The following is a 26,611-nucleotide window of genomic DNA, read 5'->3' as shown; positions in this document are numbered from 1 at the left end:
CGTATGAATTCGACGTGCCGTGTTCAAGTCCCTTGAAAGGGTTGCTTTCGGTGTCGTTGTTGGCTTGCTGCCGGCTTACGTCGATCGAGTTGCTGACGCGTTCAGGTGGCGCACTCCCGTGGAACTCGCCTTGACTGGGAAAGTTTCCAGGGACCCGTACATTACCACGCCGAAACAAGTATTGCATTGTACAGTTATTCATACAGAGCCTTGATACGCTTGTACTCTTTGGTGTACTGGGATTCGACCAGCGACGCTTGCCGGAACGTCGACCATTCTGGAAACTCGTCGAGGAGAACCTGGGGGTTGTAGCTGAGCAGCAATCGAATACCCTGGCTAATGTCGTTGAGCGTGCGGGCGAGGTCGATATGGTCATGGTCGAGGAAGAGGCGCTGTAGTTCGAGGAGCTCAACGCAACTGCGCACGAACAAGATCGCATGCTCCTGCACATTCTTCTGAAGCTTGAGCAGACTGTCGCAGCTGTCTGCGACGAGCTTGTGCACGCGCATCATGACGACGTGGTCGTGGGCTACGAGTTCGAGCAAATCGGAGAGTGCCTCCAGTGCTGCGTGGAGGACCTGGGGTGCATTATTGGCAGCATGTTCCGTGAAGAGGTCTTCCAGCACCCCTAAGTCCGTCTCAATCTCTTCCAGCGTCTTGTCGGGTCCTTGTGGAAGCGGCGTTGACGTTGACGACGGCGATTGTGGCGGCGTCGAGAACGAATCGCCGCGACCGCACATTGGACAGTGGCAGACAAATCCAAACTGACGGACGAGCTGGGCTTGCCGCCTCTCACGACTTTGTTCACGGGGATAAATGTACGAGATGAAGAGCTGCTCGCCCTTCTTGATTGCCTTCGCTGCACGCACTTCGGACACGCTCAGCCCCGATTCTGGACTAAACTTGACGCAGTTTGGGTTGCAATCGTGGTTGAACATAGCTGTGTGAAGAAAGACGCCGCTCGTGAACGCGTTGCACTGCATTCCCAACACGACCTGGAGCCATCGGCGCAATGTTGCGTCGTCGTCGGTGCCGTTGATACGCCCATACTGCGTGAGGAGTTGGGTCAACGAGTCGTCATATTCTTCGTGTGCGGCGTCAAGCAGGGTCTTGGGCAAGTCTTCCAGAACCACGGGATGGAGCGGCGCCATGTTGGATGCGATTTCATCAGCATCTTCGGATTGCAAGATCTGTTCCACGGTTGCTAAGAGCAAGGCTGATCGGTCGTCCACGTCCGGCCACAACACATACGCGCGTTCGCGAAGCAATAGTGTTCCCGCCGGGACGTCTTCCGCGGCGTAATACCCCCGTCCGCCCCCAAACTCGTCTGCGTTTGCTCGATATTCCATTGGACCGAAGAAATCGGGTGGCAAGTGGGTCCACAGCGCGGGCTGGTACTGTGACGACATGTCTACGTTGGACGAAGTGCTCACTGAGACGGACGTCGTGAATTCCAAGTGCACATCTGCAGAGGGCACCGCTGCTTCCACTTCTTCGTCGTCGCTGTCGTCGTCGAAGAGTCTCAGCGCCTTTTGGACGGTCGTGCTGGTCATCGCAATTGCTACCCAATCCAATCGAAAAATGACCATACTCCGGAAAATAGGACGATTATCCGGTAATTCTGGTCCGCTTCATCGCTGCCGAACTCGTCAGACGAGGCCGGCGACACGGCTGATGCACGAAGATGCTGCTTAAGACACGGCTGATGCACGAAGATGCTGCTTAAGACACGGCTGATGCACGAAGATGCTGCTTAAGACAAGTCACATCGCTGAAACAAAATACAACTCAACGACGCTATGTCGGCCAGAATTGTCGCGACGGTGCCAGCCGCATCCGGTTTGGCCACTTGGACCAGAATGCCATGGGGAAAGTTCGTCGTGCGGATTTCCACGACGCTGTCGCCATCTACAAGAGAATTCATGATGTTTGAGGACATGTCTACGTAGTGAAGGCGATCGTACAGTGCGCAGCGTGAAGGATATGCGCATGATCGACGCTCTGGAGGCTAATGCGTACTGCCCAATCATCACTGATTGTTGCAACGAACGCGAGCTTGTGTCCTCGCTTGGTTGCGTCCGCCCATTTGGACTTGAACGCTACATGAGTTCATCAATCTCAATGCAAGTCATTATGTTGCATGTACCATCATTGAGGCTGCCAACGGCGTGGAAGAATGAAGCAACTGTGCCGTTCGTGAACTTGCGAGGAAGCAGCCCATCGACCACGACGTCCTTGACGTCCGTACGCTTGCCCAGCATCCGCGCAATCACGACAGCCTTTCGCGCCAAGACTGCGCCCTGCCATGGCCATGAGAATCACATTACACGTCGAACGCACCGTGAGATCGTCACGAGGGTCGTCCTCGGTCAGACCATTCTCGTACACGGTCGTCACGGCATCTCCAAACGTGCTACCGCTACACAAGCGACGCCTCATTAGCTCGTTATAATGGTCGCAGAATAAAGATGCTTACGCTTCCATTTCGGCCAGGACGTGACCCACGGCATCGCTAAATGTACCACGGACAAGCGTGATGTGGTCGCCGCTGGCTTGCAATCGTGCGAGCGTCGACAGCACTGGCAGGCCTCTCCCGACCGTGGCGTCGACAGCGACGAGAGAACTCTGTTTTGCTTTGGCTGTATTCAAGACGAGCGATTGATACGACGCCCATGGCCCAGCTACCGCCTGGATGTTGGCAATGACGAGTCCCATGCCAAGCGACTTTGCCCAGATCAGATCGTCCACATGTCCTGGTGCTGCTGTCGTCGTGCAATCCACGACAATGAACTTGTCGTAATGGCCGAACGCCGCCAAGTCTCCTAATACGTCGCGAAGTGTGTCTCGTTGCTGCACCCCGTCATCGTCCGTATCTGGTTCGTCAACCTGTTCGTTGGTGGAGCTGTCAACATCCACGGGACTGGGGCTCTCGTTTGGCGGATTGGCACCGTGGAAGACCGTCGTGTGATTGAGTAGCGACCGAAGGTGATCCCATGAAAGTCCATGAGAATGCTTGAGGTAGCCACGACTCCCACCGACGGCAGCAATGTGCACCGAAGCACCACAAAAGTCAGCCTGTGCGACGCTGATTGTATCCAACGCGTGCAAAACCATCCGGCCGAGACTCCCATCGTCGCCAATCACGACAAGCCCGAGCTTTCGTGCATCACACATCGTTTGCCCAGGGTGGGGGTGCTGGTCATGGAGCGCCGTCTGCAGCACAAGACCAAGCCCCACGCACACAGCAGCGAACACCCACTGTGTCCACATATTGGCGAAGATCTGACTTCCCCATCAGGCGACTCAGTTATCCGGACGATATCATGCGCATGCAGAATTCTTCAACCCCAACACGCTGGTACTTGTCTGCGGAGGTCGGCGACAGCGGCCATGCGCATGCCACGAGACTTGACGCAAATCCAACGCGAATGAACGATGGTGACGGACATGTTGCGGTCGATGTGAAGGTGGCCATTGCACATGCTGTAAGCGAATTCTTCGTCATTGCAAGTTGTTTCTGCAACGTAGACACCTCGCATGGCCGTCCGCGAAGGCACATAGTACCGTCGTCAAGCGCATGATCATTGTACACCTGAGCTCGTGCCACTTTAAGCTTGGCATCGCGGGCTCACGTGCGGTGGCAGCTCCCCATGCGTCCGTCCAGGCCCAACGTTCCTTCCATTTCCTCCTTGCCATTGTGAAACGTCGCAGATCGAGCCAGCGCTGTGATTGGCCGGAATATTATGTGCTCCAACCACGTCGACCATTCCTCACCTGGCGACGCTTGCCTGGCAATCGAGGTCGCACTTCGAGACATGGAGACGAAGGTCGCTCGGTCCACGTGGCGACAGTATGCCACGCTAGTTGTCGGGATGACTTGCCTTTGCTTCTTGTGCTTTTCGGGGTCGTGGGCGCGTCGAGACGACGTCACTGTATTCCGGAAATTAACAGGAATCACTCATAACGAACCAACGTGCTCGAGCGATTCGGACTGCGCAAGTGCTGGTTCGGCGAATCGACCACACGTTTGTATTGAGCAGGCGTGTCACCCACGGCCGCTATTCCCGTTCAAGTCGTTGGACGTGGCTGGCACGCTTAGTGCTTTTGCGTGCATTGTCATCTCGTCTGGTAGGACGTTCTGCAGCTCCACATATACGTCGTCTTTTTCATGGCCAATGGTATGTTTTGTGTCAGGTGGCGGTCTCGGCGGCGGCGGTCTCCTCGTTCCCTTATACATCATCGTGCTCGGGTTCAGCTCGCACGATGCGATTCCTCTATCGAAAGCCACCATCTTTGGCAGCGCCGTCGCAAGCTGCCTCTTGAACGTTCGCAAGAAGCACCCATTGGACTCGAAGCGGTACGTTCGTCTTGTCCTACCCGCCGTGTCACAGTTTAGCCGACTAGTCCCCTGATCGACTACGAAGTCATGGTGATGATGGAGCCGATGACATTGGCAGGCACGATCATCGGCGTCAGCGTGAACAAGGTACCTGGAAGGATCCCCAACACGCGTAGGACTCATTTGCGTCGTGTGGCCAGGTGTGCCCGGAATGGATCATCACGATCTTGCTCGTCGTGTTGCTTTCGAAAACGAGTGCTCGCATGATCCAAAAAGGAAAAGTCATTTGGAACCACGAAGCGACCAAAGATCGCAACCTCCAAGCAGTAGTAGTGCAGCAATGGGTGGATGTCGTGCGCGCGGCCAAGTACTCGCCTACGGTCGTTTCCTGCGCAAAGAAATGGCGGGCTGTCCTCAACCACGACTCCAAGGACAGCTCACAACTATCGTCTGTGTCCACCGAAGTTGCTCTATCGATGGCCAGTCCCATCGACGACGATTCCGACTTGGACGACGACAACGTGTCCGACAACGACTTTTTGCTCAAGAAACCGGCGCCCATGTCGGGTGGGGCAGACGTCAGGATGAAGCCGTCACCGTTGCGATTTGCAAAAATGGACGACCTCCACGAGTACAAACGATCGATTCCGTGGGGTGACTTGTCGGTTCTGCTGGTCGCGTGGCTTGGTTTGTTTGCCTACTCGATCCTGAAAGGTGGCCATGGCGCCCCCAGTGTCATCGGCCTCGTCTGCGGCAGGTGCGGACCAGGTCCTCGCATGCGGGTGTCGACATAATGGATGATGTCTGTAGCATGGCGTACTGGAGCTTGACTGTACTCGCTTTTCCCTTTTTTGTGTCCGTGACGACCTACTTTGGGTTTAAAATCCTCCACCGCCACGAGCTCATGCAAAGCCACGGGTATTCCATACAAGTCGGTGTTCAGGTCGCGATGAGTTGTGTCGTTGTAGGTATGCGTACATGCCTGGGGACATTCAGTGGAATCGGCGCACGACGATGCTGTACCCGTCGTTGTGCACGGTGGCCGGTGTGGCTGCTGGCATGCTCGGTGCGTGTAGCTCCCTCCATCGGAGAAGCCATTGCATCGAGTTGACGCGGCATGTCGTAGGAATTGGGGGCGGCATGGTCAAAGGCCCGCTATTGTTGGAGATTGGAATGCATCCACAAGTGGCGTCCGCGACCTCGACCGCTATGATACTCTTCACGTCGTCCGCGACAACGATCCAGGTATGCCTGTGCGATTGCAATTCGTCGAAACCTGGTGTGCAAATAGTTTATCGTGCTCGGGATGCTGCCATACGACTATGCAGCGTGGTACGGCGCCGTGGGGTTTCTTGGTGGAATTGTCGGCCAGCTTGGCCTCAGCTACTTGGTTCGCAAGTACCGCAAGACTGCGTTTGTCCTGTTTGTTATTGCCGGCGTCATCGCTGTCAGCGGAACTGTCATGGGAATTCTCGGCGTCCACGACATCATTGCCCACGGCTTCCGGGGATTCCGATATCTCTGCTACAACGTCTAGTGTGGCGACGTTGTAGCCGTATTTAACACGCTCATGGTGGAGGCTTTTACATTGGAGCGTTGGCGGCTGTGCATCCTGTGCCATGGAGTTGAACGCTCGATATGTACTGCTTAGTTTATCTACTTGATGCCTGCGAGGTCTGCGAGGAATCCCAGCGGTGGGCGAGCCACGTGCGGAGCATTGGCCTGTACCCATGCCTAGCCGATCGAGCTATTAACCCCAGACACACATGGAACACGACAGTCGTCGACTTACGTCGATGTGCTTGTCCAGGTCGCGACCGACGGGACTGAATGGAATCGGTCCAATGCCTTCCAATCCGTACGCTGGACGGTGGCCCACGGGAAGCGTGATCGAGTTCTCTTGGACGTGTGTGTGAAGGCTTGCGATGTATCGGAGGATCTGCTGGTGGTGGAGCGTGGCGCCGACCACATCTACTCCACTCAAGTTGAAGCACTTGGAACGAGCGACCATTCGATGGGAAAACTTAACATACCCTCAACGAGGCGCCGAGCAGTCTGTTTCTTGCTGGCCACGGTGTTGGCCGTCGAATACATCCACGGCATAAAGTTGTTTTCGACTTGTCGCCGTAGGGGGTCGTAGAACACACCCTGGTCCGTCAACGCAGCCGTCGCGTCCTCCATGACTTGGTTCAGCAGGACGCGGCTCAAGCTCGCTGCAGCCACCTTCTCATCCACCAGGTTGAACTCTTCTTGCCGCCGCCGCTGCTCGATCTTTTCTGCTCCTTTGATCGCGTATGCTTTTCTAGCCTGCGCGACAAGCTCTCGCACGGCTTCTGCGTCCAGCGCTTTATTCGTGTGCAGCTCCTCCTGATGTGGCAGACGTGAAATGAACGGCGCATCGGGCCACGTCCGACAGACCGTACCAAGTACAACGCAATGTACTTGAGCTCTTCCTCCCACTCGACTTCGCACAGAGCTTGCTTGAGCGTCTTGTTTACAAGTACCGTGAGCAAGGGCGCCACTTCCTCGTCAAAGTCAAACAAGTTGTCGGCCTCGGCGATCTACAAACATGGCCATCCGTCAGGAACAGATCGACCACACAGACGAACCTCAGTCGACACATCGACGCCAGTTTTCTTGAGCACAAATGGTTTTTTGTGCTTGTCGTTGGGCAGGAACGAGTCCGTTTGGGTCGACACCTCTGTCTCGTCGACGTGTGGAGATGGCTCAATCAAGTTGGCAGTTAAGTCAACAGGAAAGTCTGCCGTCGGACGAGATGAGATCACGTGGGGTCAGTCGCGAAGCATACATGTCTGGAGCGACGTCGGGGTGTCGAAGATAGCCTGCATTTTGAAGGGCTTTTGTGTGCTCGACCTTTGGTTGGGCGGGAGTTGGCTCACGCGCGCGGCGTTCTCGCGTTTGATGTGAATCGAGTTCTACAAGAGGAACATATTGGCATGTCGCGAAAAAGCAAAGAGAATGAACGATACCGCTGCGGCATACACGCTTCCTCTTGCTACGCGGGGGTCGTTCATGATGTTGAACACGGCGCTGTATACGGTAGTGTCGTGAGATATCGCGTCGACCTGGCAGCGACTGGAACGTACTTGCTAGGTTTCGCCTTCTTCTCGCGGTGCTTTCCCCGTGCATTCTGTACCGCCCGCGGCTTGGCAGCAAATGAGTACTGCAAGTCGTCCATCGCGTCGGCCTACTGCGCTCGCATGCGGTGGAGTCGCCAACGACCGGTGGAAACCACGTGAAACTGTTCCTCGGTGCCAGTTTCAATGTTGGTGTGACAGCAATCGTCGCATTCTATTGGACAATAATCGAACCATAACTAGCTACCATTGGTGAATTTACTGAAACATGTTCCCGAGCAGTCTGTGCGAGATTTGACCATTTCAGGGAGAGCGCGCGCCCCACCGCAATGGCGAGTTCCCTTCAGAGGCCGCAGCCGTGGTATGGCCATGCTGTAGGTCCATGGAAGTGGCCCTCCACTCCATGACAGCCATGCATGCAGATGAAGAATCTCACGCATTGAAAACGATGCAAGTTGCTGAAACCAGGGTTTTGGTGCCGAAATCTCGTGAATCTCAAGATGCGGTGCGTATACATAAGTAAAAACCGCACGAAATTTCGTGGAGCATCGTCAAGTCGAACAAATCGCCCGACGACGAGGACATTGCGCGATGGCCGACGCGACGGCACGACCACGTGCATTCGACACTACATGCATGGACGTGTGGAGGGCAGTGCAAGAAAACAAATTCACCGCTGTGGAGCGTTTGCTCGAGGACGGCGGCGTTCTGGTCGACGAGCGCAACAACTTGGGCGAAACCCCACTTCACATCGCGGGTACTTTGTCGATCCTAGCTCGTAAATCAACGGCATCCTCAAATATGATGCAGCGAGTCGCGGCTTGGAAGGGCTCGTGGACCTCCTCTTGCGCCACGGAGCAGACCCCAATGCACAAGACGAGGTGCATCATTCCTTCGAGCTACACGAGTCACGTTGGACCGTAGGAGTCGGGGTACACTCCGTTGCATCGAAGCTTTCTCCATGGCCACGTTGACGGTACCTCTCTTCATCTCAAGCACGAATGACTTGGTCGTTTAGCGTCGTTGCTGCTTCTAAACGGCGGGGCGATCCTAAACACAGAGGAATCGGCCCAGTGCCCTTTGGACAACGACCGCATGTCTCCACTAGACTTGTTGTCGTCGCGTCTTCGACATTCCCCCACCTCGTCGTCGTCGTGCGTCGAGGGAGAAGTGTACACGTTTGGCAAAGTGGACTTCCAGGTACAACGCCCCCTTCCTAAACTTCCATGTTGATGGCGTCGTGCAGCTGGGATATCACTTGCCCCATGGGGACGAGCAGTGCACTCCCCGCCGCGTCAAGTTTGAGTCTGGCGTCGATCTCGCTTTTGTATCTGCGGCCATGTACCACTCGCTCGCCGTGTCGACAACCGGTCGTTGCTACTCTTGGGGGTTTGGCAAGGGAGGTCGTCTTGGCACGGGCTCTGAATACAAGTACGAGTCGATCAAGCCACCAAACGCCCATGGTCTAAACACCTTCGGGAGTAGCTGCATCCATCCTGTGCCATTGCACTTCCCCAACCAGCGCATGATCGTCAAGGCGTCGGCAGGAGAAAACCATTCCTTGGCCCTGACGTCGACGGGCCAAGTGTTTTCTTGGGGCTCCAATAGCTTTGGCCAAGTAGTACCGTCCATGCACCGATCATCAAGGTTTCACTGATGTGTGGTAGCTCGGCTTCCCTGCCAAGCAAACGAGTGCCGCCAGTCGGCTCTCCCCCAAGCGCGTGGATGGCTTAAAGGGGGAAATTGTCGTGGACATTGCTGCAGCTAGCAGCCATTCCGCAGCGATCACGTCCAACGGGCATGTGGTCACGTGGGGCAGCAACAAGAAGGGGCAACTAGGTCGAAAGGTACTCTGGTGCATCGTTCTGGGGGCAGGGCACATTCGGACGGCAACTTGTCGCACTGTTTAGGAGGGTTTTGGAACGGACCAGGCGATGCATGCCCCGAAACGAGTCGACTCGTTGCTGCCCCACCATGCAAGCCCGGCAGTCCCTGCCGACGCCGTGTCCGTCGTAGCCACCAGGGTGTGTCAAAAGCCGCGGTCATGTCACCGCAACATCGCCATGTGTCGTAGATTGCCGCGTCGTGCTATCACACGTGCGTCGTGCTTGACGTTGTCAAGGATGAAAATCACTCTCGAGTCCAAGGCCAGGTGTGGCAGTGGGGCATGGGTGGATTCTTTCCGTCGCAAGTGCTCTTGCGCCACCAGTGTCGCGACGAGTCCCTGCGATTGCACCGTCAAAATGTGTGGCGACCGCGTGTGCAGCAGTTTCCCATCAGCATTGTCGACATTTCGTGCGCGCCTCAGCATTCCATTGGCCTTTGCGCTCTTGGCAACGTGTACGTGTGGGGCCATGGCCCCAATCCGCTTGCAGTCGGCGGTCGCCACTACATTCCGCTCAACGATCGCGCGACATCCATTGCGGCGGCCAAGGAGCACTGTGCCGTCGTGTTGGCGTCGGGGGATGTGTACACGTGGGGCTGTGGCACCCTAGGTACATTTGCGCTGGAGAAAGGGTCTCATCCTTCGCTCGTGGTGAGTTCGATCGTGTCTCAAGTGCAGTTGTGCCGTAGGCCACGAAGGGCGCAACTGGCTACCAACCCCCAAACGAGTGGCTAACATCAAACAAGCAAAATCAGTCGCAGCAGGACCGCACCATCACGTGGTACTCGTCACCCCGAAGCGGCCGCTCTTGGACGAAAGCTGCGGCGATGCGTCGCTCGTGGACAAGTGTCAACACGTGCTCCGTCAGCAAGTGTCGTTGCAAACGGTGGTGTCCATTTACGCCAAGGCAGACATGCTCGACATGTCGGCGCTGAAGACACTGTGCCGCCAGTTTGTGACTCAAAATTTGGACGCTGTGCTCGAGATGACTCGAAACGCCGACGAGTGGCCGATCGAGTTGTCGGACGAAGCGTGTCAGCGGCAGCGGGCAATTTCTTCGACTTCTTCACAGACTACTCGTTTGGGCACATGGACGGAGAGTCCGATCAAGAAAGATCTGGAAAAGAAGCTGCGGTCGTTGCAGAAACGCGTGGATCAACTGCGCGAAATTGAACTCTTGGTGGCGCCGACGGATGCCCAGAAAGCCAAGCTCAAACGAAAACCGAACCTCCTGTCACAAATCGTGGAGATCAAGGCCCAGCTGCCATCGGCACACAAGGACAATGCAATAACCAAAAGCAGCGACGCAACTCGACCGACGTCGATTTCACCTTCGACGCCAGTGAACATTCCGTCGAGTATTGTCAAAACAACGGACTTGAAGAAGAAGAAGCAAACAAAGCATGTCCAAGCTGCGTTGGAACAGGACTCAGGGCAAAAGAAGCAGCCCGTGGGGGTGGCAGCTGCTGAGTCCAAATCGACACATGAAAAGCCGGCTTCCTCGGTCGAGATGTCCAAACCAACCGCGACACACGCAGTTCCAGCAGAAGAAACCAAACCTCAACGTAAGGCTCGCACAAAATTTGTCCCGTTGAATTCGTTCCTCGATGCCCAATTGGTCCCGACTCCAGCGCTTCCACCATTAAACTCGGCATGGTCGCCGTCTCCAGTAATGTTGCTGCCGTCGCCGCCATCGCTTCCGCTCCCGATGAAGTTGTCCTCGAGTCCTGCAGCAAGCCCGATGTTGTTGCCAACGAAAAGCGGTACAAGCGCCTCTTCAGCGAGTGGGTTTACCTTGGAGAGCTTCATGAAACCATCGCGAAAATCCAAAAAAGCCGGCTTGGTCGAGATCCAGGGCACGGAAACTGCCAGCGCACCGTGGCAGACACTCGAGTCAGCCACCACGATCCATTCCCTCGCGGCGATTCAAGCGGCGGAAGCGGTCCAAGTCAAGCAAACTTGGAATCTGAAGAAGAACCAGTGGGGACTCTGCCACAATGAAAACGTCAACCTCGCGGCCATCCAGTCGATCGAACTCGAAGAAAAGCAACAAATCGACGCAATGATCGCCCAAGACTGCGAACTGGCCAAGAAATTGCAGGCCGAAGAATTGGATCATGCCAGGCGGCACCGACGCGGTGGACATGGCGAGAAAGCACAGACCAGGCCACGATCCAAGCGCCATGGGTCAGCATCGGTTCGTGCGGCGTAAAACGAAAACTCAACTGTGTACGAGATCAGGCATGTAGTTGATGTAGCGAGGGGTTTAGAGATTCAGACGAGCGTGGACGCTTCTACGCAGCACTGTCCTCGTCGCTTTCCTTTTGAGCGGCTAGCGATTCCATCGACGTCCGAATGACCTTGATCAATGCATCTCGTTGCTGCACTTCGTACGCTTTTTGCTTCTGCTTCCCGTCAAAGCTGAGGTAGAACGTCACCATGAGCGCATTCTTCTTCATGCACGTCATCCGCGCAATGTGACTCAAATGGTGACACGACCGGACGTAGCTCACGTCGTCCTGTACCTTGTCGGCCTTGAGCACGAGAACATGGTCTTCAGCGATGACGACATGACTAGACATGATCGCACGATGGAATCTAAACGACGACATCCATGCATGTACCGTGGCAGCATCAGCGTCTCCGTGCCTCGGGCTTTCTTTTTGTAGCACGAAAACAGTGGGGACGACACGAGGGGAAGGAGATCGACCATTCGGATTTGCATCCCTTTCTTCAACGCGTGGACCTCATGCTTGGACACAGTGTGCACGACGACACTTGATGGGGGCGGAGTCATGGCGCTAGTGTGGTCGGTGTCATGTATGTTGGCATCCCCCATAAACGAATCGGCCTCATCCTCTTCGTCGTCGTCATCATCGATTGAAAAGACTGCTTCTTTGGCCTTGGACGAAGGTTTCTTTACCGTTGAAGAGCCTGACGAGGCGCAACTACTTTGCGCCGCAGCTGGAACGGACGATGTGTGAGAGGAATGACCAGGGGACGACGTAGGAGGGCTAATGGAAATGGTGTCAACATCCAACCCACGGTCAAGAGTCTCGTACATCATAGGGGGTTCTGCATTGCCAAGAGAATTCGCAAATGAATTGGCAGCTTTCTTTAGCATGGTGGCGGGGTTGGCTGCTACATCGACCACGGATCGCATGCCTACATGTGTGCACACCGTTGTGTCAGATGCGGTTGTCGCATGTAAAGGTGTACCGGACGTCATCGACGTCGACACATCGTTCAAATGAATCGACTCTGTCTTTTTCAGCATCCAGTTTCGCGAATCCTTGAGAGCGTCTGTCATTTTGTCCGAGCCAGGAACAGCCTTGAGCGTCTTGCTGCTCACGGCCGCCATCGTTTTCGTCGAGTCCTTTAGCACGTTCGTCATGTTGTTGAAATAAGTTGACGCAGTGGATGGCGACGAGATGGAGGTTCGGCCAGTCTTGGTGCCTGCCGTAACGACCTTTTTGCGGCCGTCCGGTCCAAATCGACCAAGACATACACCGCCTTCAGTGCGCTGGATGTATTCGTCCTCTTCGTCCGAGTGATGGCTCACCGACGACGCGCGCCCTCGAGTTTTCAGAGCCGCGTCCTGTTGACACAAATCGCACGCTTTTTGGTCGTGGTCGGTCAAATCCGACAGCGAAAAGAGTCGAGACTTGGACAGGAACCGATGCGTCGAAGCATACCCGCCCTCGACCACCGACACGTAAGGAAACCCTCGCTTGGCGAGAAACAACACGGCGTCATTGATTTGAGCGGCGTCCTTGGCCAGCATGTCTGCGACCAGCGACTTGGGGATGTTGAGGTCTTTGATCAAGTGGTTGGCGTGACGTGCGTAGCCATGACCCATGATGCAAATGTGCACCGACGACTTGATCGGTTGCAACGTGGCCATCACAGCGTCGAATGCTGCAGGGTCCGTGACAGACTCCGAGTTGAATGCAAACGACGTCGGGATGCGTCCACGCGCGAGGTATTCTTCGGGGCGACAGTCCACAATAAAGAACCGAATCTATCCACACATACCCTTCACAAAACGGTTCTGCAGGAATAAATACGAGGCACGACCGACCTTTTCCGTGCAAGTCGACTTGAATCCTCGAAAGACGGACGGAATCACTTCGCACGCCGAGATCGTCATGCTAAAGTAAACCGCTGTGGATTCCAAGTGAAAACTGTCGCTACGATTGTTGCCGGTGCTGTTTGTAGCCACGCTGGAAGAAGCACTGGACTTGTCGGACTCGTTTTTCATGATGCTGGCCGTCAATTTCGACGCCCCGGCGAAAAATTTGGAGTTCATGGAGCTGAGACTCGCGCCAAACTTTGACATGCTTGCGTTTCCAGAAGATTGTGTTGCTGCAGACGACTCGAGTTGATCTTTGCTTCCCGTTCGGGGAGATGCCACAACGTTGGAAGTCGAATTCGTGCGACTGATAGATTTTTCACCCGTGTGTTGACTGGTGTCCATGCCGGCGTCGCACAGCTTGGTAGTAAACGAAAACGGCGTCGTGTTTATCAAAGTTTGCACCTGCTGCATCAACTGCGACGGCGACTGACTCAGCGTCTCCACAAGGAGCTGCATCATGACCGACTGCAGCGACGTCGCGTTAGTCAAACTCAGCAGTCGTTTCTTGGACTGCAGGATCGCATACAACACGACAAAGACGCCAATGATCGAGGGGTACGTGGCGCTCGCGTTCACGATCAAGCAATCCCAAATGTTGCTCAGAGCGGCGAGCGGAATCGTGCTTTTGTGGTCCGAGCTTTCAAAAAGCGAAGCGAGCCATGAATCCGGCAAAATGCCCGACTCACCTACATCCACACAATTGCTTAAAAGCCACATTCGACTGCATCGAAACGTACTGTCGCTCCATTGGGGCAACGTATGGTCAAGGTGCAATGCAATTGTTGGATCGTGGTACAACACGAGCAACTTGACAAGCGGCCGACGTGCCATGGCGATCGCTGCCGTCGTCACGTGCAATGGCGGCACGAGCCGCGTTAAGACAGCGTCCATTACGCCAAACACGTCTGGCCGCAACGGGTCAGCACTCGTCAACGCCAGGACGGGAAGAAAGAGCGACCCGAGTTTGAGAGGTGTCGGGTTGGACATGATCATCTTGTGGTGCGTCACGAGCACCCTCAAGAGTTGCTCGACGCTTTCCGTCATGAGCAATCGCGCGTTGTCGAGCGGCACCCCCTCTTGCTTGAGAAGGTTGCAAAATGCCGCATCTCCAAACAACACTGAGCAGCTTGCCAAGGCGTCCTTCTTCATCTCGTCGGTTAATTCTGTCAATGCGGTCGCAGGGGTCGACACAGGGTCCAAAGGTTTTGCCTATAAGAGTGAGCCGAATGAGCATGGAACCGTCCCGTGAAGTTCTATAACTACTTCGAGCAACACGGTCCATGAATGCAATCGCTCAGCTGCTGGGATTTTGCCGGCTTGCCGGTACGTGGCTCGCAATTGATCTAGCAATCTGTCACGAAAATACACCGACGCATGGAATTTCTGGCTTACCGTTTGCCTTGGTAGTGTTTAAAGATGGCGACGAAGTTTCCGCACCTACAATGCGTTAGTTCGAATTTACTGCCAAGGTATGCCGTGCACACCCGATGCAACTGGAGTTTGGCTGGTAAATGAATCAAAGGAGCTGTGTCTGGACCCGCCTTCTATCTGAACAGCTTCGATGCGCGGATGGGAGTGTGGCAATGCCGTGGATTGTGTTGTTGAGAGTTGAATCGGAGCAACGGGGGAGTTGTTCGAGTTAGAATGCGGGAGCCCCATGGACAAGGGCCCGCTGGTGTTAGAGTGGGGAGGGGAATTGTTGGTTTGTGATGGCCCTCCTGCTTCGACGGACTTGTTTGTCGAGTGTTGGGGGGTGGGCTGCTTCGAGGATTGGACAGGCATCGGTGGAGAAGCTGAAAACGCGCAAATGTCGGTTTGTAGAACCGTCGCTGGAACAGGTGTTACGGGTGCAGGAGATGATGATGCTGTTGACGGTGTTGTACTGCTAAGAATCGGAGCAGCGAATGGGTTACCAGGAGGTTGTGGTGCCGCCTCCGTCGTTGTCGACGCTTGTGATGGAGTGTCGTCGAGCGAGAACATATCTGCATCGGATATTGCTGGTGCCTTCGCCGTCGGTACGACAATGGGCACGTCCGACGCTTTCGTCGGTGACTTTTGGTCCAACCAATCCAAAAAGTCCGACGGATCTCCCGACGTACTGGCCGTCGGCGGGAGTTGAGTTGGCTGCTTCGTGTCTCCCAAATTCAAATCATCGAGGCCCAAGCTTTCAAGGGAGATGGATGCACTGGAAGCGCTCACGGAAGTAGTCGATGGCACACCCATGAGGTCCGTCGACTCGCCGAAGATGTCATCGAACGACGACATGCCTTGCGACGATGCAATCTTTTGAACAAAGCCCAGCATCGAGAAACGGCCGGCATCATCCGGATAATATACCGGATTTTCTGCATGCATCAAACGCGTTCGATAGTTAGGCACCAGTTCGAGCGCATGATCTCTACTTTGGCCACGACGAGCCCTGGGACCTGGCGCACAAGCATCTCGAGCTCCAGGTCTTTGTATACGTGGCAGTACCGTTGGTACACGGCCCACTTGCGCTCGTTGTCCATTTGCACGTGCGCCGGAACGGGTTCGTTTGCATCAATGTACTTTTGCTGCAACTTCCACTCGACCATGACATCTTGGGTCTTAAACTGGCGCTTCGACAGGTCGTCTTGCTCAAATGCCCACGCAACAAGATAGATCAGCCCGCCGACACGGACAATGCGCGCCAATTCTCTACGAGTCCTCGGCAATGACGCGCGAACAAAATCGCATATCCCTACCGCAAAATTTGCAGTCGATGCTCGATTGTGGACATGTGATGTAGCACGGCGATGCAAATCGCTGCGTCAAATGCCCCTGAGCGTAGCGGCATCGCGAGCCCATCGGACCCAAACACTTCATGGGCTCTGCAATGGAATGAACGTCAAAACCAACGACAAGCACGGATAGTTCCGTACCGTTGGGCGCAGACTGTGAGGAGGGGGATGCTGTGATCGGATCCAATCATCATCAGGTCGTTGTTGATGCCCAAATACTTGCCGTTGCCGCAGCCAATGTCAGCGACCAGGGATGCCGGGGCAAGCGACTCTAAGAACGACGCAACGAGCGGCCATGGATGGTGCCGAGTGTGGCTAAAATGCGATGCTATGCTATCGTACACCCCGTGCACGTGCTCTATCTCGACGGCACTTGGCCGCTGCACACTCTGAAGGGACTCCACTTGATCGCCACCGTCCAGCACGACCTATGTGAGACTGTGACAAGTCATCCGACTCGATTCGACGTGTACTCTGCGAAGCGTCAACGACAGCCTCCGGCCTCGTTCGACCAGACTGCCTTGAATGAGGTCATACTTTCGATACGCGATGCCGTGTTTCCAGAGATACCGTGCTTCACCGACCATGAGGCACATGGAGCCTCGTCTTAAGAGAAAGTGCTTGACGATATTTGGGTTGGACGCCAGCCGAAAGTCCATCACGATGTCGCTGCCGAGCGAGAGCGACGCAATGTACTCGGTAAATACTCCCGGCGTGTCAATATGCGGGGCGATCCCTTGTCCAGGCAGGTATTCGTTGACAGTGACTTGGTTGGGCGTGGCAATGTCAGGGCGCAGAAGCTCCAATCTCGTCAAGACCGACGCGCAGAAGTCTGGCATGGGGCCCAATGGCGCGTCGGCGTCGACGTCCCGTGTGTCGTAGCGAAATGCAAAGCCGTAGTGCTGGACCCGGCGCTGAATCGATGTTTCGAATGGTCGCGAGTCGATCGCGTCAAGTATGGTGGCTTCTTCGTCCGGCGAGAGAAAGCCTTCGATGATGGATAACCCTGGAATCACGACCTGGGCAGTCGATGACGTGCACGGCAAAGACGATGGCGACGACGATGCAGCCGGCGCTTCGTTCGAAAACTGCACAAACAGCTTGCGGCCACCCAAGTCGTCTCGAATTGCACCAGACAAGGCCTCGCGGGCACGCACAGCGGCTTCAATTTCTTCAAACGTCACCAAGATAAACCCCTAAGCACACCTATGACATTCGACTCCATAACTGGATGGCGAAACCTTATCGTCCTGAGAATACACGTCGGTCACCGTGCCAAATGCACTGAACGCAGCTAGGACAGATGCTTCACCAACACCATGGCTGCCTCCCACGGCGCAATTGGCCACGTACAAGTACCTCGTTGGGAGGTCTGGGTTCTGTTTTCATGTCAGGGCTATGGTGTTGTGGTGGTAGGAACGTGCATTCACCTTGGGTTTCCTCGCTGGGGGCTTGCTCATGGTCAGCTTTCGTGCGCAATGTCCAATCAAAGGGGCGTAACAACGGGATGAATGATTGCTCCAATTGAATAAATGATTTGTTTGTTGTGATGTACTACGTAGTACTACGTAGTAATCGAAATACTACTACTATGTAGTACTACTAGTAGTACGTTGTTTCCAAGCATTAATTACATGAATTTTCATCTATATGACCTTCGCATAACAAATGGATGATGGCATCCAACTCCCGCCAACAACCATGAACAGAGCGCTGCAAAAGGTCGTCGTAGTCGTTGGCACAACCGGCGCTGGCAAGACGAAGTTGTCGGTAGAACTGGCCAAGGCGTTCAATGGAGAGATTGTCAATTCGGACGCGATGCAGGTGCGTTGTCATCTTGACGTTCCATGCTGTTGCGGTTGTGTGTCAATGAGTTGTGGCGCGTAGATGTATCGCGGCCTGGACATCGCCACGGCAAAAGCGTCCGTGGATGAGATGCAAGGCATCAAACACCACCTGCTCAGCTGCATGGACCCTGTCGACGAGTGCACCGTGATAGAATACAAAGCCCAGGCCATGGCGACTGTACGCACCCCATCCCATCGTCGTATTCAAGCGCGGCGTAGATCCACGACATCCTCTCCAGAGGAAAGGTTCCAGTTATTGTCGGCGGTACGATGTACTACACGCAATCCATTTTGTGGAAAGCTCAACTGATCGAAGAAGCGGCCGGTGTCAATGGCAACGTCAGTCACAGTACACCATGCCCTTGTCATAACTGTTTTGCGCCAGGACAACGCAGCCATTCCTGCAGACGCAGACGCAGCGTACCAAGCTCTCGTGCAAATTGACCCGGAGATGGCCCAGCGATTGCATTCGAGGGACGTTCGACGGGTACCTGCTCCCACATCGACGCTTGATTGGAATCGATTTACCAACGCATGCCTAGGTCCAGCGCAGCTTGGAGGTGTTTTACCAAACAGGCACGAGAGAGGCACGAATGCTCTGAGTCTGACTGGCAGGGCTGCATAGGAGTGAAACACAGCGAACTGATTGCCAAGCAAGCTCACGAGAACGACGAGATGTTGTTCGATGCGTGCATGTTGTGGGTGGATTGCGATCGATCGGTGCTGGCACAGCGCTTGGATGACCGAGTCGATACGATGGTTCAAGCTGGCTTGGTCCTGGAGATCGAGGCTTTAATGGACAACATTCAGCACCACTTGGCGGCATCTCCGATTCCGCTTGGACAGAAAGGCATTTCCCAAGCTATTGGATTCAAAGAGTTTCGGCCGTACCTGGAAGCAAGAGCCGCCGGTCACGACACGGCGACTGTGCTGGAGCAGTGCATTGAGCAACTGAAAATTGGCACTCGACAGTACGCCAAGCGACAGCTCACGTGGATTCGAAATCGCATCGTGCCACGGAACATACCAGTTTATAAGCTCGACACGACGGATGTCGCGCAATGGCCAACAAATGTGACGGCCCCAGCCATGGCTATCGTGTCGGCCTTTCTCAAGAACGAATCTATTGACGTTCCCGCATGTGTTGCGTCGGTCGACGTCGACAGTGCCGACAAGAAGGTCAAGAATCTATGCGAGCCATGCGGGAATCGCGAGTTCGTCGGGCTAGCACAGTGGAACGAGCACTTGCGATCCAAGGGTCACCGATATCACATGAAGCGATTGCGACTGCTTGAAACCGGTCAATTGTTTGACCGGCCACCACCCAAGAAGCCCAAGGACAAGACAGAAGGCATGGAGCCCAAAGAGATGGGCGGTGCATCTGCAACACGTAGTCCATGAGGGAGAACGTTCATGTGCCTACATCTCTCGATCTGCATCATGCACTCCTCGAACCGAAAAATTGGTCAATTTTGGTGCTTCAGGCCATAACCATTAGCAGAGCTGCTACTGGCATATCGCTGTACAATTGTTGTTTCGACTTTTTCAGTGATACCAAGTCTGGGTGAGAGGGAGGCATGCGACAAAGGTCGAACCCAAGGTTCGAGCGAAAGCGCTGGTGGTCGTGGCCACGATAGTGGGCAAGGTATGTGTGGCTTTTGCTTGACCGTCATCGTTGGTTCAATACTAAAGACGTCAAACGTACCGCTTGAAAAATGCGTTTTACTAGTGCTCTACTGATATCCATATGAAATCTCTTGCTGGAGCGCGAGCAATGTCAAGCATAAAACGCTACGTTAAACACTCCAGAGACCGCCCAAATCGCAATGTGTGTGTCGGTTCGCAAGATGGACCGAGCCAATCAGAGTCAAAACGCAGGAACGTCGAGCTGATCGACCCATTTCGCACCCGATGGCAGGAGGCAGCAACAGCAACGGCACGACGGCGCTCGTCTTGCCCCGGCAGTACTCCGCGCGCCTCTTCCGCTCATCATGGCTCACAGCGTTCTCGGTGTACTCTGCCGCCCAGTGCGATTTGTGGATGTGCTGCACCATGACGTTGCTCGTACTCTTCACGTCGCTCAACTATTGGCAGCATCCCGTCCGTGGGTGGCGACGCAACGTGGACATTTCCGCCGTCGTACTGGGCTTCGCGTACCATCTTTATCAATCGCTGTGGTGTGCATCGTGGTCCCACCAAATTCTGTACTACGCGTTCGTGGTCAAGACCGTATACTGCTACTCCCAAGCCCGTGCAGCCCCAAACAAGGACGTGTCGTCACGATGGCACATGATCATGCACTTGGTTGGCAACATTGGCAACCTCATTTTGTACGCCGGTGGGTTAAACGTATAACAAGTCAAAGTGCGATTTTGTTCTTCATGAGCGAACTTGCCCGACGTCCTCGTCGGCCAAGCGCTGTGCCACAACTTGAATGAGGTCAGTCAAGCGGTGCCGGGAGAAATTGTGTACTCGCGACTCGAACGTCACGTTGAACATAAAAGACGTTCGATTCGTCTTTTTGCAATGGTATTCGTCTTGCTGCTTCAGCCCAATGACTACCCCCGGCCCAAAGACTCCTTGAAATGCTGCAACCACAGCTTCAAGCGAGTATCGAGGACCACGCCAGAAACTCACATGGCGACTCCATGTCTGGGCAAAGCGTGAACGATTGCCAGCGATGGGGGACTCTTGGCCAAATATGTGGATTAGCCCAAATTCCGAGCGAAATGCTCGATCTTGCAAGCGGTAACCGACACTGTTATAGCCCAGCGATGAGAGTTCAGCGTAAGGAAATGGCACCACATCGAGAAGAAGCATTGCCCCCGCTGCAGCACATGAAACGACTTGCCACGTGTCGCCTTCGTTCCGTTGAAGGGTGTCTGCAGGGGTCCCGCCTTGGCCTTCGCACAGCGACAGCCAGATTTGGCCACCAGGAGCCAAGACGGACTGACAGCTCATGAAAAACTCTTTCAAGAACTCGCGATGCTTGCTGATCTTGTTTCGAGTGTTTCCACCATCGGCAAAATGGGGGAAGTTGAACACAATGCGATCAAATCCAGCGTGGACATTGAAAGCAGTCTTGTAGTTCGCCAGAGCCGTTGCATTCACTTGGTGTAGCACACGCACACCGGCCGCTCTCAGGAACGATAAGGATGCAGCCGCACTAGGGTACATGTATTCGATATCATCATGGGAGTCCAGCGACGTGGCAATGATGGACGAGGGCGGGATGCCGTCACGTTGAAAGGAGTTCGTGAGAGCTTTCGAGTACGAAAAGTTGCCATCGCCGACAATCAGCACGTTGTGGGGCGGTAGCTGGGCCGTCAGGCGCAAGGCAACAAGGTCCGATGATACTCTTGTGCCGAAGTAAACGCGCGGCGCCGCCTCGATCGCCGCCGATATACATGCCTGCCTCAGGACTCCGAGTGGTCGCCGTAGCATGATCACTGGATGAAAACTCGGCCTGTACAGGGCTTTGATTGGCTGTACGCCAGGAGCGAAGCTTTGAAAGCTCTTGACCAACTTCGTATCCACAACAGCGTCATCCCTTCTCCAAGGCAACCGCTGCCGCCTGAAGCGTTAGCCCGAATTGCAAGCAAGAAATTGCAAGCCATTGCTCAGGATGGCTAGTTCGCCAAGACACAAGACAAAAGCACGCCGTTTTTCTTTACATCTGCCGGTGCTTCGATTCAATATCAACACGTAGACGAAAATGCTGTGGAATATTGCAAGGCCTTCGTTGCACCGACATCTTTGTTCCTGCTCCCCATCAAGACTAGTCACACCACCTGCGGGCCATCCCGAGATCTTAGCGACATCAGAAAGCAATAGCGTATGCGTTGGTGGTTGTGGGCCGACGCGGCCGTCGTGAAGATCGTTACATTACCAATACAGCATTCCTCGACAAAATTCCAGTGTCTACGCATTCGGGGTTTGCCCCACGGCCCCTCAGACGCCGCGGAAGAGCAAAGAAGCGATTTCGAGCGCCGCAATAGGTGTAAGTTCATGCACAGCACTGGCTCTACTACTCTCGACAGTACCCATCCACGAGCGACGCCAGCCCCCTTTGCCCATCGTTCCGTGTGCTGGCCTTGGATCACTCGGACCGTTTTGCCCATCGTTGCACATCTCATACGTTGGGATTGCACACGTGTTGGAAAAGGAGTTTTGCCCTGCTGGCATGCACTCCATTGTTTGCATATTTGAATTCTAGCCAATCCGAGTCGTTGCATTCAAATCATAGCACGTGGATTGGTTGCGCGACGCCGTATGCCACCCACCATGTCTCCCCGCCGCCCGTGGCTTGCGTCAGTCGCCCTGATCCCCCCGACTGACCACAACACCATACAAACGGGCGGGTGGGGGGGCATCGTCCCTCCTTCTGGTCGTTGAAGCCATTTCTCTCCCGGCAATTATCCGGATTCGTCCCGCTTCTTCTCGCACTGGACTTGATTATTGTAGCGAGCAGCGGCTTCCGGATACGGCCGACCCACGCGGGGTGGGGGATCCGTCGAACGAGCCAATCAAAACGGCCCGCGTCCCCCCCTTTGGTAACGGCGAAGGTAATTGCGTTTGTAAGTCAGTGTCGAGAAGCACACACGCGCGTTACGGGTTACTGCCTCCCATTTGCCATTTTCCCAGGCGCGCCGCACCCGCGATCGCAACTGTTGGCGCTGGAGGTAATGGCCCGACGCGAGACGCTAGGCCCTGTGTAACACACATGCCGTTTAGATATCTACCGTCAATCCGTCACGGTCTCCTTCATCGTCTCAAATGAACCAAGACCACAACAAACACCAGCCGCTGTCGCTGTCTCCCCGAAACTTGGGGATGGACGACCTCCGTGACTTTTGTGGCCCCCTCGGCGCGTTCAAGACGGGCTTGACTCCCCGTTTCTCGACCGGCCTCACGCCGCGAACAGGATTCACTCCGCGCACAGGATTCACACCTCGAGATTACATGAGTCGACACGGAGGATTCCCGTTGTCCCCTCGAAGTGGAGGTCTCGGCGGCATGGGCTTTGGTCAGCCCCATATGGGCGGTGGAGGTTACTCGCCGAAAGCACAAAGCCAGTCGATTCTCAAGGGCCGATACCAAGGTATGAACGAAACCCCACGCGACGATGTGACCTAACTCTTGTCGTTCCGTAGACCCAATGTCGGGTAAACCGGAACAACACCAAGGACACATGAACCCAGACATGATGCACCCCCTTATGTATGAATACCTGAACCGCAGCCAACAGGGCCAACACAACGGTCCTCCCCACGGTGTGTCCATGATGCATCATGCGGGCCAACAGCCTCAAATGTCGACGTCCATGACCAACGGCCACCACTCGTCCAACATGTCGAATGGAGCGAGCTCTCCCACTGGGTCGGACAACTTGGACAAGCAAGACGAGTTGGACGCCCGCCGCCGACTGAAAAACCGTGAACGTGTGCGCAAGTGCCGTAAGCGTAAGCAAGATCGCTTGAACTTTTTGGAGGATCGCAACAATGAACTCGAGAAAGAAAACGGCGAGCTCAAGACCAAGATCATGCGTCGTGGTGATGGCAGTCCTATCAACAAAGCCATGACGGAAGAAGCGTTGCTGGAGCTTCGGGCGAAGCAGACGAACACGTTGCAGCTCGCTCAAGCGATCATCAACGAAGGCATGATGTCGTTCGAAGCCTCGGCGAAATCCGTGTGGACCCCCAATGCCACCATTTTGGACGGTGTCACGGGCGAAAAGCTGACCAACATTGACGTGATCATCGAGAACAAGAGGATTTCCGCCAGTGTTTTTTCCAACTATAAGGTCAAAAACTTCTCGGCGGACTGGCAAGCCCACGACAAAGCCATGATCAAGTGGGACATTGAAGCGTCGCTGCGGCCGAACGCACCCAGCAGTATTGCGTTGAGCTCTCCGTTCCATCAACTGGCGCCTCATTTCAACAACGAAATGTTCCCCTTCCACATGGTGTCGCATGTGACGTTCAGCGGCGACAAGATTGCGGAGGAAGTCCGGTTTGTCGACGTGGCCAAGTTGATCTCGGTTGTCATGCAAAAGCAGCGCGACCCGTCCAAGATTGTCGAGATTGTCCAAGCGGTGGCGTCGACGTCGTTGTAGAGTGTGTGCTCTTGCGGTAGTAATAGATGCGTGTAAAAACCAATCAAAGTGTGGTTGTGTCTGCGATCGAAGCAAGGTCACAAATCCCACCGTGCCAGTCCTCTGTTTGCAACTAGTTACATGTTTAGCAACTCGTCTAATTCATCGTCGATTTCGCACGAAGTTGGCGCAGGACGAGCTGGTGGTAGCGATTGTAGGGATGACATCGTTGTGGCCACGGGCTTTGGCGGACTTGGAACAACTTTGGCTGCCGGTGAAGGATCCACTTGGACTGTAAGTGAAGATGAGGCCGCGGTAGAACTTGCCGAAGACGCGCTCGGTGTTGGAGCTGGGATGCTGGTGGTTGGAATTGTTGGCGTTGACATTGTTGTTAATGTCGATGTCGAAGGAGAAGCCTTGGAAGACCCAACTTCCATGCAGGTTAGATCAATGCAATACTTGGAATCGATCGAGAAGCGCTTGTTGGGTGCAATGGTTTCCAATTGTCGTCCGATTTCGTGCAAGTCCTGAAACCCCTCATTAGTAGAGCGTCGAAGCAATTGGATGAACTCACCAATGCCATGTCTGGGGTGTCATTCTTATTTTCCTCGTCCCATTCCCGCATCACCTTTGTTTGGAAGTGCCCTGCACCGCCAGTGCTCTGCGTAAGTTGCTGGACGTCAGGGTTGAATCGCAAGTCTTTCGCTTTCGCATGTGTTGGTTCTGCACGTTCGCCCTCGTTGTCACTTACGTTGAATGAATCTTCCTCGTCACCCTCTTCTTCCATGAATCGGAATGCATTGCTCTCGAGTTCTTTTGTATCTCCATGTCGGCCACCTCTTCCGCCGTGCTGTCCGTCCCTTCCTCCTCGACCACGCGCTCGGTATTGGAGCTGCGATCGGCCCATCGTATTGCAATGCAATCACACTATTAAACGGTACCTTGCATCAAACAATAACACTATTTCTGTGCAAGTGCCGGAATTTTTCCGGATTCCTTGTGCCACCTTCGATTCCATAGGCTATCATATATAAAATTTTACAGGCGTGATATTACTCCAGTGTAGCTGGGGATTCCTTTCCACTCGTGCCTTCTCCACCCATGAGGGTTGAGTCTGTAGCAAACTGCAGGGCCATGCTTGCTCGGCCCATCGAACCAGAAGAGCCGTTTGGAAGCTTACATGGCCACGGTTGTGTCGATATGATCCTTCAATCTCCTCTATCATAATATCACCATACGATCTATTTTTAGCCGCAGGTATCGCTCCAAGCACCGCCCCCTGAAACTTATACTGTTAATGCCCGTTCTTTGGGCTTCCTTTGTGGTGAAGACGGGTCGTGGAGCGAACCATGGAGAAAGGTCGACCACGACCAAGTTGTAAACTTCACTTCGCACTCGTTGGCGTGTGAACATTCGATGGAAGGCAGCGGCGTTATCGTAATTCAAGAGACTCTATATCGGCCACGACATGACGTTCTATGATATCACTGTGTTTTCCCGACATTTGATTGGCCACAGTTTCACGGTTTCACGTTGCCGTGTGTAGATTGCGCCCGCACTACCAAATCCTTCGACAAAGAAGATATTCATCGCCGCCGCGGGTTCCGCTGCCGCCATGAATCGGCAGCTATTTCTCATGTCCGTCCTACACATCGCCGGCCACGCACATGCGACCGATTGCGTGAAGAAGCCACCAGCGTCAGTCCATACCATTGCAATCTGTGACGACGCGACGTATGAGCTCGAAGGATGGTCGGCAGAGTTTGGCGACATCTGCGGTGGCACTGGGTGCACTCCACGTGGTCTACGATGTCCTCGTCAAGGCTCAGCTGCCGTCGAAGGATGCCACTCAAACCTCACGTCTTGGAACGAACAAATGAGGTCGTGCATTGCCCCAGAAGACTCTGTGTGCTCGCTTATTGCTGGGAGCCTAGAGTCTGGTGGCACGTGGGGCTGCACATTTCCATCACAACGATGCTCCAGTGCAATTGAACAAAGTGAAGAACTGAATGCAGGAACATGGCCAGTGCTTATCGCGTCAGACACAAGCTACGACATTGCAACAGTCTCCAAGCAAAATCTGTGTGGTGGAGTTGGACTATGTCGGCCCACAGGAACACTTTGTCCAAGAAAAGGATCCATATCGGCACCACTGAGCCCTTGCAACATATCCATGCCGTCGTGGAATTCATCAACACAAACTTGTATTGCACCTGAAGACTCGGAATGCACCTTCCGAACTACAGTGCATCTACAAACAAACACTACAACAAGTGTTTGGCAATGCGAGTACCCATCTATCCCAGCCGCAACGTTCATGCCCAGTCACTCCGACGAGCAACCACCCTTCCCGACGACTACAAATACAACTCAACAAACAACAACAAATACGACTAACGGTGCCGCACTAAATCCAACCACATCATCACAAACCACGAACATACCAACCTC

At 54.5% G+C, this 26,611-nt stretch overlaps 10 protein-coding genes across 12 annotated transcripts; 5 read left to right on the top strand and 5 right to left on the bottom strand.

Moving 5' to 3' along the window:
- H310_06423 (hypothetical protein) lies at positions 1-1,568 on the bottom strand. The gene has a single exon (XM_008871480.1). It carries the CDS (start codon positions 1,551-1,553, stop codon positions 195-197), a length of 1,359 nt encoding a protein of 452 aa, XP_008869702.1. The 5' UTR covers positions 1,554-1,568; the 3' UTR covers positions 1-194.
- A 131-nt stretch (positions 1,569-1,699) lies between these two features.
- On the bottom strand, positions 1,700-3,680 carry H310_06422. 2 transcript variants are annotated; one of them, XM_008871478.1, is made up of 5 exons: positions 2,477-3,680; positions 2,341-2,419; positions 2,147-2,300; positions 1,965-2,099; positions 1,700-1,908 (listed from the first exon to the last, which is right to left on the bottom strand). In XM_008871478.1, exons 1-5 carry the CDS (start codon positions 3,268-3,270, stop codon positions 1,754-1,756), a joined length of 1,317 nt encoding a protein of 438 aa, XP_008869700.1. In that variant the 5' UTR covers positions 3,271-3,680; the 3' UTR covers positions 1,700-1,753. The 2 variants fall into 2 exon arrangements, with proteins under 2 accessions (XP_008869700.1, XP_008869701.1); XM_008871479.1 differs by having other exon boundaries at positions 2,147-2,419.
- H310_06421 (hypothetical protein) lies at positions 3,656-5,983 on the top strand. Its single transcript, XM_008871477.1, has 8 exons — positions 3,656-4,128; positions 4,195-4,357; positions 4,405-4,486; positions 4,540-5,096; positions 5,150-5,257; positions 5,308-5,405; positions 5,466-5,584; positions 5,631-5,983. The coding sequence occupies exons 1-8, from the start codon at positions 3,744-3,746 to the stop codon at positions 5,874-5,876; spliced, it is 1,758 nt and encodes a 585-aa protein (XP_008869699.1). The 5' UTR covers positions 3,656-3,743; the 3' UTR covers positions 5,877-5,983.
- Positions 5,984-5,995: 12 nt separating this feature from the next.
- Positions 5,996-7,538, bottom strand: H310_06420 (hypothetical protein; the record flags this gene model as incomplete). The annotated part of the gene is made up of 8 exons (XM_008871476.1): positions 5,996-6,073; positions 6,132-6,310; positions 6,373-6,706; positions 6,763-6,900; positions 6,949-7,100; positions 7,149-7,275; positions 7,330-7,390; positions 7,447-7,538. The coding sequence occupies 8 exons, from the start codon at positions 7,536-7,538 to the stop codon at positions 5,996-5,998; spliced, it is 1,161 nt and encodes a 386-aa protein (XP_008869698.1).
- Positions 7,539-7,968: 430 nt separating this feature from the next.
- Positions 7,969-11,708, top strand: H310_06419 (hypothetical protein). Its single transcript, XM_008871475.1, has 10 exons — positions 7,969-8,194; positions 8,248-8,318; positions 8,362-8,413; positions 8,456-8,637; positions 8,684-8,868; positions 8,923-9,055; positions 9,105-9,284; positions 9,348-9,461; positions 9,512-9,932; positions 10,012-11,708. The coding sequence occupies exons 1-10, from the start codon at positions 8,029-8,031 to the stop codon at positions 11,532-11,534; spliced, it is 3,027 nt and encodes a 1,008-aa protein (XP_008869697.1). The 5' UTR covers positions 7,969-8,028; the 3' UTR covers positions 11,535-11,708.
- On the bottom strand, positions 11,553-17,711 carry H310_06418 (hypothetical protein). The gene is made up of 12 exons (XM_008871474.1): positions 17,650-17,711; positions 17,461-17,598; positions 15,860-17,415; positions 14,942-15,740; positions 14,850-14,894; positions 14,721-14,800; positions 14,195-14,666; positions 13,404-14,143; positions 12,542-13,343; positions 12,385-12,487; positions 11,947-12,336; positions 11,553-11,896 (listed from the first exon to the last, which is right to left on the bottom strand). Exons 3-12 carry the CDS (start codon positions 16,031-16,033, stop codon positions 11,617-11,619), a joined length of 3,885 nt encoding a protein of 1,294 aa, XP_008869696.1. The 5' UTR covers positions 16,034-17,415; positions 17,461-17,598; positions 17,650-17,711; the 3' UTR covers positions 11,553-11,616.
- Positions 17,712-17,899: 188 nt separating this feature from the next.
- On the top strand, positions 17,900-19,607 carry H310_06417. Of its 2 annotated transcripts, XM_008871472.1 has the most exons (6): positions 17,900-18,043; positions 18,107-18,244; positions 18,286-18,405; positions 18,452-18,553; positions 18,609-18,642; positions 18,692-19,607. In XM_008871472.1, the coding sequence occupies exons 1-6, from the start codon at positions 17,921-17,923 to the stop codon at positions 19,465-19,467; spliced, it is 1,293 nt and encodes a 430-aa protein (XP_008869694.1). In that variant the 5' UTR covers positions 17,900-17,920; the 3' UTR covers positions 19,468-19,607. The 2 variants fall into 2 exon arrangements, with proteins under 2 accessions (XP_008869694.1, XP_008869695.1); XM_008871473.1 differs by lacking the exons at positions 17,900-18,043; positions 18,107-18,244 and having other exon boundaries at positions 18,247-18,405.
- A 332-nt stretch (positions 19,608-19,939) lies between these two features.
- H310_06415 (hypothetical protein) lies at positions 19,940-21,526 on the bottom strand. Its single transcript, XM_008871470.1, has one exon. It carries the CDS (start codon positions 21,508-21,510, stop codon positions 20,446-20,448), a length of 1,065 nt encoding a protein of 354 aa, XP_008869692.1. The 5' UTR covers positions 21,511-21,526; the 3' UTR covers positions 19,940-20,445.
- On the top strand, positions 19,978-20,421 carry H310_06416 (hypothetical protein; the record flags this gene model as incomplete). Its single annotated transcript, XM_008871471.1, has 1 exon — positions 19,978-20,421. The coding sequence occupies one exon, from the start codon at positions 19,978-19,980 to the stop codon at positions 20,419-20,421; it is 444 nt and encodes a 147-aa protein (XP_008869693.1).
- A 1,136-nt stretch (positions 21,527-22,662) lies between the features above and the next one.
- H310_06414 (hypothetical protein) lies at positions 22,663-24,283 on the top strand. Its single transcript, XM_008871469.1, has 3 exons — positions 22,663-22,748; positions 22,801-23,167; positions 23,220-24,283. Exons 2-3 carry the CDS (start codon positions 22,843-22,845, stop codon positions 24,179-24,181), a joined length of 1,287 nt encoding a protein of 428 aa, XP_008869691.1. The 5' UTR covers positions 22,663-22,748; positions 22,801-22,842; the 3' UTR covers positions 24,182-24,283.
- The last annotated feature ends 2,328 nt before the right edge of the window (positions 24,284-26,611 follow it).

The sequence above is a fragment of the Aphanomyces invadans genome, assembly GCF_000520115.1.
Source record: "Aphanomyces invadans strain NJM9701 unplaced genomic scaffold supercont1.11, whole genome shotgun sequence".
Taxonomy (NCBI): Eukaryota; Oomycota; class Saprolegniomycetes; order Saprolegniales; family Verrucalvaceae; genus Aphanomyces; species Aphanomyces invadans.
This window is presented reverse-complemented; position numbering and strand designations above follow the sequence as displayed.